Genomic DNA, 19,051 nt, shown 5'->3' on the forward strand with positions numbered 1-19,051 from the left:
TTGTGGCCATTGCAGCGGAGGATTGGTTGAGACTCTGTCATTCTGATTTCTTTTGGTCATAACTGAATTCCAGCTCAATGGAGAAGTGTCCTTTTGTCCAGCTGCTAGCTATCTGATTTCTTGCACTTTGACCGAGAGAAGATCTTTAGTTGCAACCCTAAAGATCAGTTCTTCAACTGTGATTCCTCACTGCATGCTAACACTTAAATCCTGGCCCTCCATTATCTCTATAGTCAAAACAGATCACAGGCCATTCTGTTTTGACTTGCCTCTTCCCCTTTTGAAGGTCTACTGTTTGAGGTTCTTTTCGCAACTGCAAGTGTGACATTCCATTACTGACTCTCTCTTACTCCAGATAGCCACTTAATTTACATCTGGTGCCATTTTTAGGCTGCATCAGTCATTTTCAGAATACAAGTTTTGGAATTATAAGTTAAAAATGTCCACAGTACTTCAGATGGCCATGACAATGCCCATCATAGAATTATAGGCATAGAAGTCTATGACACAGAAAAAGGCCCATCAGCTCATCAAGTTTGCACTAGTCAAAAACAACTAACTAATTTCTAACTCCATTTTCGAGCACTTTGCCCAGAGGCTTGGATGCCTTGGTATCTCATGTGTACATCTGAATACTTATTAAATGTTATGAGTGTTCTTGACTCTACTACCCTTCCAGGTAGTTAGCTCCAGATTCCAACCACTCTCTGAATGAAAAAAATTTTCTCACATGAACTCATTTTTTTTCATCTGTTCCCCCATTTAGAAGTTTATCAAGAGCCTTGCCAAAGTACAAGCAGATTGCATCAAATGCATTGCCTTTATATACACACCTGGTTACGATATGGAAAACTTCAATCAAGTTGGTCAGACCATTAAGAACATAGAACTGTACAGTACAGTAAGGCTCTTTGGCCCTTGATGTTGTGCCAACCTCTTATCCTTTTCTAAGATCAAACTAATCAACATACCATACAATTTATTATTATCCATGTGCCTATCCAAGAGTTGCTTAAATGTCCCTAATGCATCTGACTCCACTACCACTACTTCACATGCAATCACAGAAGGTGGATCATTTGTCCATTTACCTTCTCCATGTACTCACTGCTCTCTGTGTGAAGAACCTACTTCTGACATTTCCACTAAGCCTTCCTCCAATCACCTTAAAATTATGCCCCTTTGTGATAGCCATTTCCACCATGGGGAAAAAAAGTCTTTGGCTATCCACTCTATCTACGCCTCTCATCATCATGTACACTTGTATCAAGTCACTTCTCATATTTCTTCACTCCAATGAGAAAAGCCCTAGCTCCCTCAACCGAAGATATCCCCTCTCCAGTCCAAGCAGCATTTTGGTAAATCTCCTCTGCATTCTGGTAAATCTCCTCTGCATTCTCTATAAAGCTTCCACATCTTTCCTGTAATGAGGCGACCAAAACTGAACACAATATTCCAAGTATGATCTAACCAGAGCTTTACAGAGTTGCAGCATAACCTCGCAGTTCAAACTCAATACTCCTGCTAATGAAAGCCAACACACCATACGCTTTCTTAACCTTGGATAGCAACTTTGAGGGATCTATGGACATGGACCACAAGATCCCTCCATTCCTCCACACTGCCGAGAATCTTGCCTTTTATGTTGTAATCTGCATTCAAGTACAAATAACTTCACACTCTAAGGATGAACTCAATCTTCCACTTATCAGCCCAGTTTTGCATCCTGTCAATGTTCTGTTGCAACCTACAACAGCCCTCCACACTATCCACCACTCCACAAAACTTCATGTCTCCAGTATACTTACTAACTATACAGCCAATTCTGTAACCAGATAGCCAAACTTCCCTGTATCCCGTGCTTCCTTACTTTCTGAATAAGTCTACCATGGGGAACCTTATCAAACGCCTTGCTAAAATTCACATCCACTGCACTATCTTCATCAATAAGTTTTGTCACATCCTTAAAGAATTCATTAATGCTGTGAGGCATGACCTGCCTCTCACAAAGCCATGCTGACTATTTCTAATAAAGCTATACTTTTCCAAATAATCATGAATCCTGTCTCTCAGAATCCCCCTCAATAATTTGCCTACCACCGATGTAAGACTGACTGGTCAATAATTCCCAACAGTATCACCTATACAAATGACAGTGCTGATGAAGGGCTTATGCCCGAAACGTCAATTCTCCAGTTTCTCGGAAGCTGCCTGACCTGCTGTGCTTTTCCAGGACCACAAACAAAAGAGAACAGAATCCTGAATAACTTAACCAACAGATAATCCCAACTTAATGACGCTGTTCCAAATACTTGCAACAATCCCCATAAACACCCCTTGGCACAAAAGGTAAAATCAAACAGAGGGTGTTACAGGAGGGATGTCAGAGAGAGAGGAGGATCAGCCAGGACCTGCTTCTTTGGGTCCAGCACCTGACAGCTTTCAGCGTGCAGCCTGACAACTTTCAGTGTACAGCGAGACCAGAGAAAAGCTGAGCTGGAAGAATGGGACACTCCCCTTTCTTTGTACAAGTTTTTGTTTAAACTTAAAAGCCTTTTGCCAGAGGTAGTATCTGTTAGCTATAATCAAGCTGATCTTAAAACCCATCCAAGCCCAGACTTTTCGGAGTCTTCGTCTTTTACGACCTCTCTGGAAAAAAAAGCCAAAAACATCATAACCTTGCTAAAGGAGTAGTATCATCACAATAGACACACTTCAACCCATCACACTGACTGCAACTTTGCCCTATCATCTGTCTATCAAACACCCTGCCCCCCCCCACCCCCCCCCCCCCCCCCCCCCCACCCACCCCAAAACCCTGTAGACACAATCGGAGACATCCCTGACACCTGGGAGGCAACATACCATCCAGGAGTCTTGTTCACGAACACAGAATCTCTTGTCTGTTCATCTAACCATTGAATCTCCTATCACTATTGCTCACCAATTCTCCCCCCTTCCCTTCTGAGCCATAGAGCCAGCCTCAGTGCCAGAGACCTGGCTGCTGTGGCTTTCTCCTGGTACGTCATCCATCCTAATAGTATCCAAAGCGGTATACTCTTTATTGAGGGAAATGGCTCAATCCCTGTCCTGACTGCCTATTCCCTTTCCCTCTCCTGACAGTTACCCAGCTCCCTTTATCCAGTAACTTAGGTGTAACTACCTCCCTATAACTCCTGTCTCTTTCCCCTTAACAAAAACATGCAGTTTATTTATGACTAATCCCTGCCTCTCCAGGTGACGATTAATTCAGTCCCTCAAAATTCTTTCCAAATTTACCTTCCACTAAGGTTAAACTGAGTGGCCTGTAGATTCTTGGTTTATCTCCTGCTCCCTTGACAGTACCACCTTGACGTCCTCCAGTCCTCATAAGATTTTTTTTGTTAGAATCACACCTCCCATATCTGGCAAATAAGCATAAAACTTAGAAAGGCAAGAAGGAATACAAAGGTCCAATAAGTGTGATACAATGCAGTATACTGAGAACAGCCACCATGGTCTGCCTCCTGCTATTATTGAAAACAACTAATTTTCGCCAGGTCTAGCAGGATGCCACAAGATACACATATTCCCCCACCCTCGCTTGTCAGCATTCTGCAGATACCATTCCTCACTCCTGACATTTCTCCACACCCCCACAGCATCTTCACATGCAATCACATAAGGTGGATCATTTGTCCATTTACCTTCTCCCTGCTCACTATACAAGGCCCCAGACACACCTTCCAGGTGAAGCAGCAATTTACTCCATTCAATCTAGTCTATTGTTCTCACTGCTCATAAAGCGGTCTCTGGGGAGATAAAACGCAGACTGGATAACCACTCTGCGGAACACCTACATTCACACCTACTCTGTGAAAATGACTCCATTTCCAGTTGCCTGCCACTGAACACACCACTGTGTTCACATGCCAGCATTTCTGTTTCTGGCCTACTACAGTGCTCCAGTGAGGCTCACCACAAGCTGGAAGAACATCATTTTATCTTCTGCGTGGAGACCCTGTAACCTTTAGGACTTAATATTGAATCTAATAATTTTAGAATCTGAACATCACCTCCATGTCTTTTAACCATCTCCAGTCCCCTGACCCTGTTATGATTTGTGTTGCTTTCAGCACAGCAATCCCAGTTTCACTCACTCAGTCCCCATTATCACCTGTTTAGTTTTTCTTCCTCAGCTAAAACAGAAATTGCTGGAGATACTCAGTTTTGGAAGCATATGTGGGGAGAAAACAGAGTTAACATTTTGAGTCCAATGACTCAACCAACTTTTTCGCTCTCCCTTTGGGCTCAGTCTCCACCCATTTGCTTATCCTTTTCCCCCCACTCCAATCCCATCAGCAACATAATTACCACTTTTTCCAGATGCTATCAATTCTGAAGAGGAGTCACTGGACTCAAATAATTAACTCTGGTTTCTCTCCACATACACTGCCAAACCAGAGTGTTTCTCCAACAATTTCATTCAAGCTTTGTTTTGCTCATGGAAGTGAGAGAGATATATTTCTCAACAGTATTCCTGATTTCCAATATTTAGCATTGATAGGACACATCAAAGAAGGAGTTCAAATTTGTAGATCAATGATTTGTTTCAGTACCGCCAATGACTCTCATGTAAAGACTGAACAGAAAACATTACCTAGAGATACAGTTCAAGGTGCATTTGTGAATTCTGAAGTGAGAACAAGTCACCTATATAGCTAAGACATTTCAGGTAGATTTTTCTCAGTTTCAAATAAACAGATGTAAAAGGCAGCTTATGTCATATATTAATTACTCTTTCAAAATGCCTTGCCGCCTCCATATATCTATATATATATGAATCACACAGATTCCTCTGTCCCTGAACATTATTTTGGTCTATTCCTTTAAATATCTATTTCATCTTCCAAACCCATCTGTCAGCGTACTTTACTTAACTCTTCCCTGTATTGAAGCACTTTGTTTTTGTTGGAGAAGGTGGGTCTGTTCTCCTATGTGGAGAAGATGGGCAAGATGAAAGTTGGTTTGTTTTCAACTTCACAACGGAGCTGGAAAGAATCCAAAAGAAGAAACAACCCCTCTCATAAAAGGATAAAGAACAGTACAGCATAGTTATAACGCAGCTCACAGAACTAAATGCTACATGAGGAAAACCTTCTTCACACAGCAAGTGGTTTGGGTTTGGAATGCAATGCCTGGAAGTGTGATGCAAGTAAGTTCAACTGAAGGATTTAAGGGGATTTTAGGTGACTAGGTAAATAGAAACAATAGTCAGGGTTATAGGGAAAAGCTCGGAAAACGGCACGAAGTCACAATGCTATTCAGAGAACCGGTACAGACGCACTAAGCCAAATGGCCTAGTCGTGAATTCTAACAATTCTGTGGTTCTGTGAATTCAATTGTGGGTACAATATAAATAAAAAGACATTTTAGTAATATATACTACACACTGTTTAAAAGTACATGACTATGTGTGCTGCTGTAATGGAAATGCAGGAAAATAGGATTAGATTTTATTTTTCAGCAAGGTATAAATCTTTCTATCTTCTATTTTTAGATAGCTTTGCTTGCCTTTTTTTTAATAAAACGTTTGTCATAATATTTTATTCTATTGAAGACGATGATCTACAGCTTCATGTGAATATGCCTCAATGACTAACCACCGCAGTAACTTACTCAACAAAACAAGATATCTATGAGGGAGATTTCTTTCCAAGTACTGGTAGACAAGTCAGATCCACCATCTGAAATAATAACAATGGTCCTTCTCAAAAATATACCTCATTGTAGTCAACCAAAAGGTAAGGCAAAGGGGAAAAGTTATCACGCTACCTCTCTTTATCATAATAGTATTTCCTGAGAAAAATGTCTGGGAACTATTTTGAATGTAAACCGTTGCAGCATTTTGTTCTGCATACAGTTGGGTCTGTATCTGTAGTTATATTTGAGTGGCTGGAGAAGAATGGACATTCATGACCCATTAGAAATACTTACATTAAATCATAAGCATTAAGACTGAAATTTCTATAGTTTCCAACAGTCACCTGAAACTAATGTTAAGGTTTTATAACTTGGAGGCAATTACTTCTTAAAGTTCAATGTATATTGCATAGTTTTACAGCTTATTTTATTCTTAGTTATGCTGCAGTTGCAATTGTTGACATTATTCAAGAGTTTTTGTATCAACTATCCCACCCAGCCCCACCAATTCTTCATCTCAGAGGAATCTTGTGTTTCCAAAAATTGAATGTTATTAACTTCATCATTTTATTGAATGAGTTAATATCATTTGCCAAATGCTTAATGTCTCTATTACATTACTCTCTTCACACTACTCTCAATCTAACAATAGCTGACATATATATAAAAAAATTCTGCATGTATTACTCATTACCATCAGCAATGAAATTAAAGAATTCAGTGCTCCTGAGAAGGCAGCAACAGGGAGTTGAGCAGCTGGTGGTCAAGTAGTGTGATTTAATACTCTGTAGGAAAATAAATCACTTTGATGCCAATTGAGAAATGAAAAGAAAAAGAATGAATGCAATGGAAGGCAGCCGTAGGAGGCTAACAAGAGGCAAGAAAATACAAAAGAGGGGAAGAAGAAAAAGAGAAAGAAAGACAGCAATATTGACATCCTGCACTATCACATACCAAAGCACTTCACACCCAATGAAATGGTTTGCGATCAGTCACTGTTGTATACTTGGAAACCAGAAATATATTTTTTAAAAATGCACAGTTAGATAGCAATTTCTTTCAAAACAGTTTTGTAAAAGGCCACGATTGTGGTTAAGGCCACTGCAAGGTGGAGTACTGTGCGTACATGAATAAAATTGATCCGATGCTTTAAACCTCCATCCAGCAGCTGTTTAGTATCAGCTGTGATGACTATTGATGGAGACAAAGGTAATGGTTGAAGTCCACAACTTCTTAACTTACTGAGACTTTGAAGCCATAAATCAGGTCCTGTGAGGTGATTGTAGCATTACAATAGTGCAAATTCTGAAACTACAATTATAAGACAAATAGAGTGGAACAGCATGAATCATGGAGGCCATTTTTTAATGGCAGCACTTTGTCTCCTATTTGGGATCTCTCACTCACTCACACACAAACACACACCGTTCCATTACTTGACTATGTCAGGTCGATCAAATTGTGCAAAACATTATCTCCACTTCTGAAAGTATAAGGATTGATTGGGAGAAAATATCCTTAGCTTAAATCTTACTGGGTATTCTGAAGCTTAAAGCATAAATATAGCATATATTTAAAAATACAAATTCCAAAAAAGAATCAATGTTCACTTTTTAATATAAAACCCATTGCAATATTTGACCAGTTTTTCAATTAATACCATATTTCGAGTAGTTATATAGCAAATGCTTAAATGTTACCAAGTCATAAGCTAATAGTATTTTACAAATGGGTCTAATTAAGAAATTGAAGAAATAATGCAAAGATGAAAAACTGTCTGTAGCAATAATCCAATTCTCTTTTCAAGAGTGCTTGGTATATGATAGACAGCACTGAGAATAAATCAATACAGAGTTTCAAAATTTACACAATATGCAATTTACGTAATATACAATCACAGATTTAAAATAATCTTCTGAATGAAATGCATACTTACGTTTTCAGGTATACTAGGAAGTTCCAGGGTATCGGGTGTGGTAAAATACGAATGCTGCCAAAAAAATGGAAATATTTAGCTTCCTCTTAAAATAGCTTACGGAAAATATACAAGATTGAAGTTTGATTCTGAATCGTGCTACCAGCTATAATATGGAAATAAAACTTTAGTTATTCATACCAGTTAATTTAGATTTGTAAATTTAATTTGGTTATATATATTCTATGGAGTAGCTGGGAAATGGACATTAAGTCATGGCCTAGCCAGCAACACAAACATCTTGCGAACAATTAAAGAAAACATATTATACTCAAGATAAAATCAAATTGTACAAGTAGCATGGGTTACCGTACTTTAGTTGCGGGAAGTTAAGAATCAGTATAAAAGAACCTCCAATCACTTACAGGTCGTTCTGCTATAACGTATGTTTTGTCAATGTGAATTGGCTATAATGCAACTGACGAATTGTGGCTGTTGTTTGGATAATTTTCTGCATGGGTGTAGCGATTTTCTATTCGCAATCTTCTACAGTGCAATTTTCAATAGCGCAAGGTTCAGAGGAATACAACTATTGTTTTATAGCAGAATGACCTGTATTATAATAAGTGTGATTAAGTTCCAAAAGCAATTTTTATAACAATGTACCTACATTTTTTTTTCTATTTTTCATTCGAAGGAATGTGGGCATTTCTGGCTAACCCAAGATTTATTGCCCACCCACAACTGCCTTAGAGGTGTTGGTGAGCTGACTTCTTTAAACACTGCAATCCCTGGGTGTACAAGCAATCCACAGTGTTGTTCAGAAGGGTGTTTCAGGATCTTGATCAGTGAAGAAACAACAATATAGTGCCAAGTTATGATGACGTATAACTTGGAGGTGAACATGATTGCGATATTCACATGCATTTATTGCTCTTGGAAGATAGTTATTGCCTGACGTTTGCCAGAAAGCTGGTCCTATTTTTTCTAAATGCTGATTCTTTTCTTGATTTTTTTCAGAAGGGTCATAAAACAGTCCGGGCTCCGATGTGGCTGGTTTGGTACAGAGATGAAAGGGTTTACTGACAGGCCTTTTGTTTATACATAACCAGATGAGGCTCTAGGTAAATGTGTTTATGCTTTAGAAGTAACCTGTATAAGTCAAGAGGGCGTGGCCAGCTCTCCAGCTGTGCGGTTCAGTTCAGAACTTTCAAGTGTCAGTGCAGCAGGAGCTGTGTGGAAACAGACTGCTGAACTCTCTCTCTTTCTGCCCTTGGACCTATAAAGCCTTTGTTTCATTTTTGCTCTGTGTTTAAAGGGTTTGTTTATTGGGACTGTTGCACGTACTTTTCGGAACAGCACAATTAAGTCTAGTTTGGATAGACTGAGTTCTGTGGGTATTCTATTTTGTGTTGTGTTTCATTGAGTAATTTTGTGAATAAATTTGTGTCTGTTTTAATACCTGGTAGTCAACCTAGCTAACTTACTCCAGGTAATTTTCACTGTACACTTACTGAAACAAATAGCAAAGTTACAGTCTGGGCTGCCTGCTTAAGAATGTTTTGAGTGGTCTGGCCTATTCCATAACACACTGGGGGCTCTTTGTGGATTTAAACAGCAAGTGGTAGGTGCTAGTGTCTTTATTTTGGGTGTTGGTTAGGGTGGGTAGACAAAGTTTGGGAGAGCAATGGCTCTTTCAGTCGCCAAGAGTATTCTGGAGGTGGGCAAGGTGAACTTGGTAGTTTTACAAAACGTGGTTAAGGCCAGGTTGCTGGAATTACTAGACAAGCTGGGGTTGAAGCTGCCTCTATCTATGAGGAAAGGACAGACAATTAAGCAGTAGCTCAGCATTTAAACTTGTTGGAAAATCCATCACGATCTACAGAGATGGCAAGAATTTAACGACAAATGAAGCAGTTAGAGGTGAGAGAGAAGGAAAGGGCAGCAGAAATGAAACAGTTTGAGTTAAAAGCAGAAGAGAAAGAAAAAGAACGAATGGCTTTAGCAGAAGAGAAAGAAAAAGAGAGAGATGTTGCACTTCAGAAACTGACACTTAAAAAGGGAAGTCAGCTTAAAAGGCTGGAGATAAAGGCCGACAGTAAGCTTACTGTAGAAGAGCAGAGAGTTAAAACGGCAAAGTTAGCAGCTGAAGTGGCTGATGATTATGAACTGGTCCATAAAACACAGTTCGGCTTCCAGAATCAATTGTAGTCCACGAGGGATAGAAATTGGGACAAAGAGAAATACTCACATAGAATGGGAAAGGTAGGTCGCAGTGTAGATCATAATGAGAATTTACACAGGGTAAAAAGTAAACCTGTGAAGGGGACGAAGAAAGTAAAAAGCTCCAGTGCTTTCAATGTAATAAAGTGGCCTACATGAAATCAGTGTTGGTGGGTTAGGAGAAAGCCAGATGTAGGAAAACAGGAGAAGCCGAAGTTTTGTTGGCATTGTAACACAAAGCTGCATCAGAGGTTCATTAAGGAAAAAGTGCCAGTTCTGCTTAAAAAATATACCTGCAAGGGTAATATTTATACACATAAGCCAGAAGTAGCAAGCAAAGAGGTTACAATATTAAGGGACACAGGATCTTCTCAGTCTGCGATGTTGAAGAATGAGGAGATACGTACTCCTGAAGGACTACTGCCAGAAAAGGTACTGGTAATGTGGGACAAATAGCACCCAGTTGTATAAAGTGAGGCTAGAGAGTCCAGAAAAGAGAGTGGAGAATTTGTGATAGGAGTACTGGACAAACTCTCAGCTCCAGGAATAGTGTGTCCTTGCAAATGACATTGCTGATTCACCAGTAGTCATGTTGCCTACTCTAGTTGAAGAGCCAGTGGAGACGCAGGCAACTGAAGACATGGAGAATGTTTATCCTGGAATCTTCCCAGATTGTATCTTAATGAGATCGCAGAATCACAAGTTGAAGCAGGAGAGATCAAAAGGCACAGATAAGGAAACTATAATAGCATTATCAAAGACGTTTTTTTGATCAGGTAAGTGGGACAGAACAGGAACAAATAGGTAAACATGCAAGTATCTTTAGCTCTGCTAAGTTTATTGAGCTACAGCAGAAAGATGAGAACTTAAAGCACTTGTATCAAAAAGCATATACAGAAAAGGAGAGTGAATGCATCCTTGTGTGTTATTACTTAACAAATGGTGTCTTAATGAGGAAAGAGACACCTTCACACATTCAAGCAGATGAGAAATGGGCAGAGATTCATTAAATTGTTTTGGCAATAGGGTATAGAAAGAGGTGCTGCGAGTGGCACATGAGCTACCACTTGGAGGTCATTTAGGAGTGAGTAAAACACAAGCTAAAAAACAAAGACATTTTTACAGGCCTGAACTACAAAAGGATGTAGTCAAAGTTTGCCAGACATGTCATATATGTCAGCTAATCAGAAAACCACAGGCAGTAATAAAACTTGCACCTTTTATACCTATTCCAACATTCAAGGAACCTTTCACAAGAGTCTTAATTGATTACATAGGTCCCCTACCTCAAACAAAGCATGGGAATAAGTATTTATTAACAATAATGGATGTATCAACTAGATTTCCCGAGGCAGTCCCAATTTCGCAATGTCACAGCGAAAAGGGTTGTAGAAGAATTACTGAAATATTTTACTAGATACAGATTACCAATAGAGATAGAGTCAGATTAAGGGTCAAACTTCATATCCAAACTATTCAAGGTGGTTATGGATAGCCTTGGAATAAAGCAATTCAAATCAACCACGTACCATCCAGAGTCGTAGGGGGCGCTAGAGAGATGGCATCAAACACCAAAGACCATGTTAAGGGCTTATAGTCAGGACTATCCAGATGATTGGGATAAGGGAGTTCCGTTTGTGCTTTTTGTGATCAGAGATGCACCAAATGAATCGACCAAATTCAGTCCATTTGAATCAGTTTGTGGACGTGAAGTAAGAGGACCATTAAAATTGATTAATGAGAAATTAATAAGTTACAATTCAGAGACCACCCATTTGGACTGTGTGTCAAATTTTACAGAACGATTAAATAGAGCGGGGGAGCTGGCTAAAAAACATTTAAAAGTATCGCAGCATACAATGAAACAGGAAGTGGAAAAGAATCAAAAATTTGCAATTTTGCCATTGGGAATAAGGTACTGGTGTTACTCCCAATAATAAGTGAACCTTTAAAAGCAAGGTTTAGTGGACTTTATCAAAGGAAATTGAGTGAGGTGAACTACTTGATAGGGACTCCAGACAGAGAGAAATCTCACTGTGTGTCATATGAATATGCTCAAAAGGTATTTTGACAGGGAAGAAAAGCAAGAGGAGAATGTGTTCATGATCACAGCACAGAAGGAAGAACCAAATTCAGAGAATTCTGAATTTGACATTCCTCAAATCAAACTGGACAATGAGGAAGTTGTCAAAAATTGGGATAAATTATTGAGTTACCTTCCACAAGAAAATTGAAATGACCTGAAAGAGTTATTACTCTCACATTAGGAGAGATCTGGAAATAAACTGAGAAGTACTAATCTAATTGTGGATGATGTAGATATAGAAGATGCTGTTCCAATTAAGCAACATCCTTATAGGCATAACCCTCTAAAGTTGGCAGAGGTTCAGGAGATAGAACGCATACTCCAAGATGGCATAATCAAAGTGAGCTAGTGACTGGAGCTCACCCATAGTCACAGTGCCAAAGCCAGATGGTACCCAACTGTTACGTGTGGACTATTGCAAAGTCAATGCCATTACAAAGAGTGATGCATATCCAATTTCATGGTTGGAGGACTGTGTTGAAAAGATGGGACAAGCAACTTACATTTCTAAGTAGGACTTGCTCAGAGGCTCTTGGCAGGTACCTTTTTCAGAAACAGCAAAAGCAATTTCAGCTTTCTTAAGGCCAAATGGACTATATCAGTTTAAAGTCATGCCATTTGGTATGAAAAATGCTCCGGCCCCATTTCAAGAACTAACTAATAAGGTCATTGCTGGATTACCCAAATGTGGGGTGTATATTGATGACCTGGTGATTTTTAGTCAGTCAGTCACAGAAGGAACATTCACAACATCTATCAGAATTGTTTGATTGACTTCAGAAGGTAGGCTTGGTAGTAAAGCTAGCTAAAAGTGAATTTGCCAAAGCCGAAGTCATCTTCCTGGGTCATTTTATTAGACACTAACAAATGGCCCACGGAACGTGAAAATGAAACTAATTGGGGAATTCCCCACAATGTTGATGAAAAGAGCAGTACTATAGTTCCTGGAGTTGAGTGGATTTTAGCGAAAGTTTGTGCCAAAGTTTAGCAGTGTGGCTGCTCCACTCACCGAATTGTTTAAAAAAAAGGGCAAGAAGGTTCAGTGGACAGCAGACTGTCAAAAGGCATTTGACAGCCTAAAAACTATTAACCATTGCCCCAGTATTAGCCACACCTGATTACACAAAGCCTTTCAAGGTGTCTATCGATGGTAGTGCTGTGCTCCTGCAGGAGGATGACGAGAGAATAGAAAGACTCATTGGGTAATTTTCCAGAAGGTTGAACGTTCATCAATAGGAATATTCAACAGTTCAGAAAGAGACTTTGAGCTTAGTGTAGGAATTACAACATTTCAGTGTTTATATTACCAGCAACGCATCTCAGATATCATATACACTGACCATAACCCATTGACATTTGTGGAGAAATTTAAAGGACAAAAATGCCAGAGTGTTTAGATGGAACCTGTTGTTGCAGCCATTCAATTTGACAATTGTGCACATGGCAGGTTGTAAAAACGTGATTGCTGATGCGTTGTCAAGACTCAAATGAGATAGAGGTGTTCAGTGGTGGGTGTGCCATGGCCTGAATTTGAATGTGGTTCTGCATGTTTGCATGTATATAGTCAGTGTAGTATATGTGTGTGTTTTAGAGTATTAACCAGTCTTTATTTTAAGGGTTATACAAATTAAGCCATCTGTGGGTATTGATGGCTGTTTTTTTAAGGGGGGGGGCGCGAGAGGTGTCACAAAGCTGGCCCATTTTTTTCTAAATGCTGTTCCTTTTCTCAAGGATACTGTGCCCTTGATTTTTTTCAAAAGGGTCTTAAAACAGTCCAGGCTCCGAGGTAGCTGGCTTGGTACAGAGATGAAAGAGTTAACTGAGAGGCCTTTTGTTTATACATAAACAGAGGAAACTTTAGGCCAACACTTTTATATTTTAGAAGTAACCTGTATAAGTCAAGGGAGCATGGCCAGCTCCTTAGCTATGCAGTTCGGTTCAGAACTTTCAAGTGTCAGAGGAAACAGGCTGCTGAACTCGCTCTCTCTTTCTGCCCTTCTTACTTGGACCTATAAACCTTTGTCTCATTTTTGCTCTGTGTTTAAGGGGTTTGTTTATTGGGACTGTTGCACGTACTTTTCGGAACAGCACAATTAAGTCTAGTTTGGATAGACTGAGTTCTGTGAGTATTCTATATTCTGTTGTGTTTCATTGCGTAATTTTGTGAATAAATTTGTGTCTGTTTCAAAAGATGGTGGTAAACAAAGCTCATGTACTCCGGGTAATTTTCACTGTACACTTACCAAAGCAAATTGCAAAGTTACAATCTGGGCTTCCTGCTTAAGAATGTTTTGAGCGGTCTGGCCTCGTCCAGAACATGTTTTGAGACAACTACTTCCTACTCATGAGCCCAAGCTCATATCTTGTCCAGATCTTGCGGCATATGAACACAGATTGCTTCAGTGTATGAGTCATTGTGAATGAATGTACAATATTCAGCACCATTCATTCAGCAGCAAACATGCCCCACATCTGACTTCAGGATGGTTGGAAAGTCACTGAAGCAGGTAAAGATGGTTGGGCCTACGATACTATCCTGAGTTTTGTCCTAGAGCTGAGAAAATTGACCCTCCTAGAACCAGAACCGTTATCTTTTGTATTAGATAGGACTTCAATCAATAGCAAAACTGGTTTTGCTCGGGCTTCTTGGTGCCATACTCAGTCAAATGCGATCGCAATGTCAAACGTTACCACTCTTGCCTCACCTCTGGAGTGAACAAAGGCTGTAGCGAGGTCAGGAGTTCTAGCAGCAGCAAAATTGAGCATCAGCAAACAGGTTATTCCTTTGCAAATCCCATTTGAACAGAGTCAATGACCCTTTCCATCACTTTGCTGATGATCAAGAATTGACTGATAACTTGCTAATTGGCCACATTAGATTTACTTTGGTTTTTGAGCATACTACATACCTAGACAATTTTTGATGCCAGTGTTGTAGCTGTACTGGAACAGCTTTGTTAAGAGTACAGCAGAAGTCTTAAATACGATTGTCAGAATTCTGTCAGAGCCCGTAACCTTTGTAGCATCTATAGTGTTCTGTCATTTCTTGAAATCACAGAATATAACACTGGTTGAAGACTAGTGTCTGTGTTGCAGAGGACCTTATGAAGGCCTCAGTTTCAACCAAATATACATTCTATTAAAATTGCACTGATGGAAAATGTTGTTCTCATCAGTGTTCTTCTCAATTTTATGTCAAGCACTAGAGTTTGTAACTTTTTGGAAACCTTATTACAATAGTATCTAGTTAATCTTTTATCAGAGATTGATAGTAGGGTTGTTAAAATAGGCATCAGCATTGCCAAGCTTTACAGGAAACCATATTACTTAATGATAGTTACCTAGATAGTGCGCGTAATCCTATCTGAAAATGTACATCTATAAAAGGTCAGCAGCAGACAGGTCACCTGCCTGTGATGCTTGCACAAGAGTAAATTAATGGCATACATTTTCCAGGTTCTTTCAGGCAAAGTAGCCAGTTCAGAAAGGAGTACAACAGTTAGCTGGTACATACGGAACCATAGCCAAGTTTGAATCCGTACCTTCAAAATTCAAGGGTATAGAGAAGCAAGTTATGAACAAAGGGGCTGAAAAAGCTAATGAAAATGAAGGCTTGAAATAGCAGAGAGAAATGTAATTATAACCATTTCATTGCTTTGGAACAATGTTGCCACTCTGAGTAATGGTGCTCAGACTGTTTGCATGGGGAGTTGGGGGTATTTTCCCTGGTTTCTGTGATTCTTTTCTAATCTAGCACGGACTTCCTCATCCATGAATCTTAAAAATTGAGAGGAAACTTTTTGTGCCACTGGAAACAGAATTGAGATGGTTTGTTCTCATTTTAGCACTCTTGGCAGAAATACCTTCAAGTTTTCCTCCTGATTTGGATTTAAATCTAGTGTCTGGCAAAAGGTGATAATATTTGATAAATGTTAAAAAATACACTTTTCATCTCTTTCCATTTCAACTGTCTAGCCACATCAGCTGAACTACTCAGTTCAAATGCTCCCACAGCAACTGAACAGCTAAAAGAAACAAAGCCATCCATAAGCTGGTCTTTGATATCTTTTCCTGCTCCATTGCCCATGAAATGCTTAAGCAAAGGGCAGACTAGAAGCATTCTTTTGAACCATAATATGAAATGCCTGGAATGAGCTGAACTATCCCATCACACTGCAGTGCCTCCGAGACAACCTGCCCTTTAGGTCAGGCAGGCATGCTGTTCCTACAAAGGCTCTGCTTGGTAGAGCTGGGTCCTCTCCACAGCCAGCCAATGACCTGGCAAGGACAAACAACTACTACCTGTCGATTAACATTAGAGAGGAATTGCAGCTGCTTACGGTTATCGTGGGGTAAGAATTTGAGAGACAATTAAATTGTTTCGATACACATCACTGGTTTGTGAAGAGGAAATGTCACAGGTGACTAATTGCCTGAAAGCATCAGATAGACAAAATCTTTGCAAGTATAACAGAATGTTGTCATAGAAGAGAAGTGTCAAAACAGAGTTGCCTAATTCTACAATGGTTTCTCATTATTACAATTACTATTTGTATGATGTCACTAAATTAAAATTAGCAAGTAATTATGCAAATAAAAACATCATTTTCAATTACAAATGAGCAGCAACTGTATACACACTGTTCAATCACATCATTTGTATTGGGATATGAATTATGCAGAAAGCAAGTAAAACATCTGATTAGATTATACAACATCCAGAGACCTGGGTCAAAACTCAAGGCTATAATGATTTGTTAGTTGGACACAGTCTCACATCTCCAGTTGAGAGCATATATGTACCAAATGCCATTGCAAGCTCCCATCTGCCAAATATCTCTCTACACCATTCTAAATGAAAAGACCATTATTGCAGTGTCCGGGAAAAGCCATCTGAAATGCTGAGAACAGTCTGGAATTTTGTAGAGCTGAGAACACTGGGCAAAGGAGGGACTTAAATAGGTTAGAGATTCCCCCAGGTCAGTTGTATGCAAGTCATAATGTTTGGATATGCTTGGACCTTGAAGGGCCATAGCCTGGGCTTGGGGGAGAATCAATTGTGAGGTGAAGGAGGGGTAAAAACAATGACTGCAGATGCTGGACACCAGATTCTAGATTAGAGTGGTGCTGGAAAGGCAGCATCCGAGGAGCAGGGAAATCGACTTTTCGGGCAAAAGCCCTTCATCAGGAATACAGGCAGAGTGCCTGAAGGGTGGAGAGATAAATGAGAGGAAGGTGGGGGTAGGGAGAAAGTGGCATAGAGTACAATAGGTGAGTGGGGGTGGAGATGAAGGTGATAGGTCAGGGAGGAGGGTGGGGTGGTTTGCAAAAGTCACATTAACCTCAGTACTGAAGGAAATCCAAAAATGAGGCTATGCGCTGCCTGGATGGGAGGGAACAGTGGGAAAGTAAGCCCCTGTTTCAGGCAAACAAAATAGTAGTGACATTCAACACTAGAAATGAATTCTACTTGGAGAGCAGAAGTTAGAACAAAGACAAAGTTCAAGTTAACACTGATCAGTGAAGGGTCAGGTATTCCAGCAACACGGTCCATATAACTTAATAAATTATTCACATATGCACAGGTGTTTTAAATATCTATTAGCAAACCTCCCATTCTGTTGTTATGTTGAGTCAAAAGGGGAAAACACAAATATAAGTGCATTTATGTAGCACTCTCATGATGAGAAGTCATCCGAACCTGCTTCACGGGTAAAATACCTTCAAACTGGAATCACTATTTACAAAACCCACCAGCCAATTTAAGTACGGTAAGTTCCCAAAACCAGCAATGTGATAATGACCAGATAATCTGATGCTGGTTTAAGAATAAATATTGGTCAATACAAGAGATAATACTCTTGCTCTTCTTCAGAAACCTGCCACAGAAAAAAGCACAAAGAAAGGAATACTTGGTTTTATACTGTGCCTCTCACAACCTCAGGATGTGTTAGTGTACATGACAGCAACTGAGAGTCTTTTGAAGTCTAGTGACTATTACAGTACAGGAAACACAACAGCCAATTTGTCTTTAAAAACAGCAATGTGGTAATGATTATATAATTTGTTTGAGAGATGTTAATTTAGAGTTAATTGTTGGTCAGGACATCGGGGATAACTCCCTCAAGCTCTAGTTCAAAATAGCCAGTGGGATATTTTACACCAAAGGGCAGACAAAGTTTCTGTTTGACATCTCATCTAAAACCCACAATGCTGGACACTGCAGAACAACCTTCTGAATGAAAAGAACGCAACCATAATTGCCACACTAACATGTTAAAGCATGATTTGAAACAAATTTGACAAGGACAGGAAGGGCATGCAGCGAGCAAGATGCTTAACATGCAAGACTTAAAACTGTGTTTGTGATTATCTATCCACCATAAAGTCATTTGAAATAATAGTGTTCAAATGGAACAGAATTTCTTAAATAAAAATTACTAAAAGGTACTTTCATTGAATTTTAACTTTATAAACCTGCCGTGCATTCACACTCCAAGCAAGTTGATGTTAATAATTCATTGAGTCAGAATGAATGTAATCAGGACAGTTGATGGAAGTAAGAATAATTAAAATTATTTTTCCAATTATATTCAAGAAGAATAACCAATTTAACACACAAACAACAAAAAACAAGAACTAATGATAATGAATTCCTTTTATGACATCACAGTAAATACAGGGTCAAAGGGAACATAGTTTAATTTTAATGGATTCCTACATTTTTCCAAATCAAAATTTGATTCACATACTCTACAGTAGGTCTTTGATCCCAAACTATAAAAGACAGCATTCATAGTGGACCCATAACTACAGCTTAAGCCTCAATTCCTGAAATGTCTGGAGTGGTGCACACTTATTCAAATCAAACATTACTGCTGATGATGCGCCATGCTTTGTTTAAGTCTGCATTCAACCATGATGCCAAAGGTAGTGTGGGAATGTATTCTTTAGATAGCAATACTTAATTAAAATTCCTAACATGAAACAATTTTAAAATTTGCCCATAAAATTTTATGAAAAGATTTTTTATTCTCTCTTGAGATGTTGGCATTGTCAACAAAGCCATTTATTGCCCATTCCTAATTGCCCTTGAAACTGGGTGGCTGGCTAGGTCATTTTGGAGGGCACTTAAATGTCAACAA

The 19,051-nt window shown here is 39.3% G+C and overlaps 1 protein-coding gene across 4 annotated transcripts in view; it reads right to left on the bottom strand.

The window, feature by feature from the left end:
• dennd1a (DENN/MADD domain containing 1A) overlaps positions 1-19,051 on the bottom strand; it is a 525,508-nt gene that overhangs the window by 274,471 nt on the left and 231,986 nt on the right. For all 4 annotated transcript variants that reach the window (XM_072566190.1, XM_072566188.1, XM_072566189.1 and 1 more), the window contains exon 8: positions 7,619-7,672. In XM_072566190.1, coding sequence (XP_072422291.1) covers positions 7,619-7,672 — 54 coding nt within the window. The remainder of the gene's footprint in view (positions 1-7,618; positions 7,673-19,051) is intronic.

Source organism: Chiloscyllium punctatum, chromosome 49, assembly GCF_047496795.1.
Source record: "Chiloscyllium punctatum isolate Juve2018m chromosome 49, sChiPun1.3, whole genome shotgun sequence".
Lineage (NCBI taxonomy): Eukaryota > Metazoa > Chordata > Chondrichthyes > Orectolobiformes > Hemiscylliidae > Chiloscyllium > Chiloscyllium punctatum.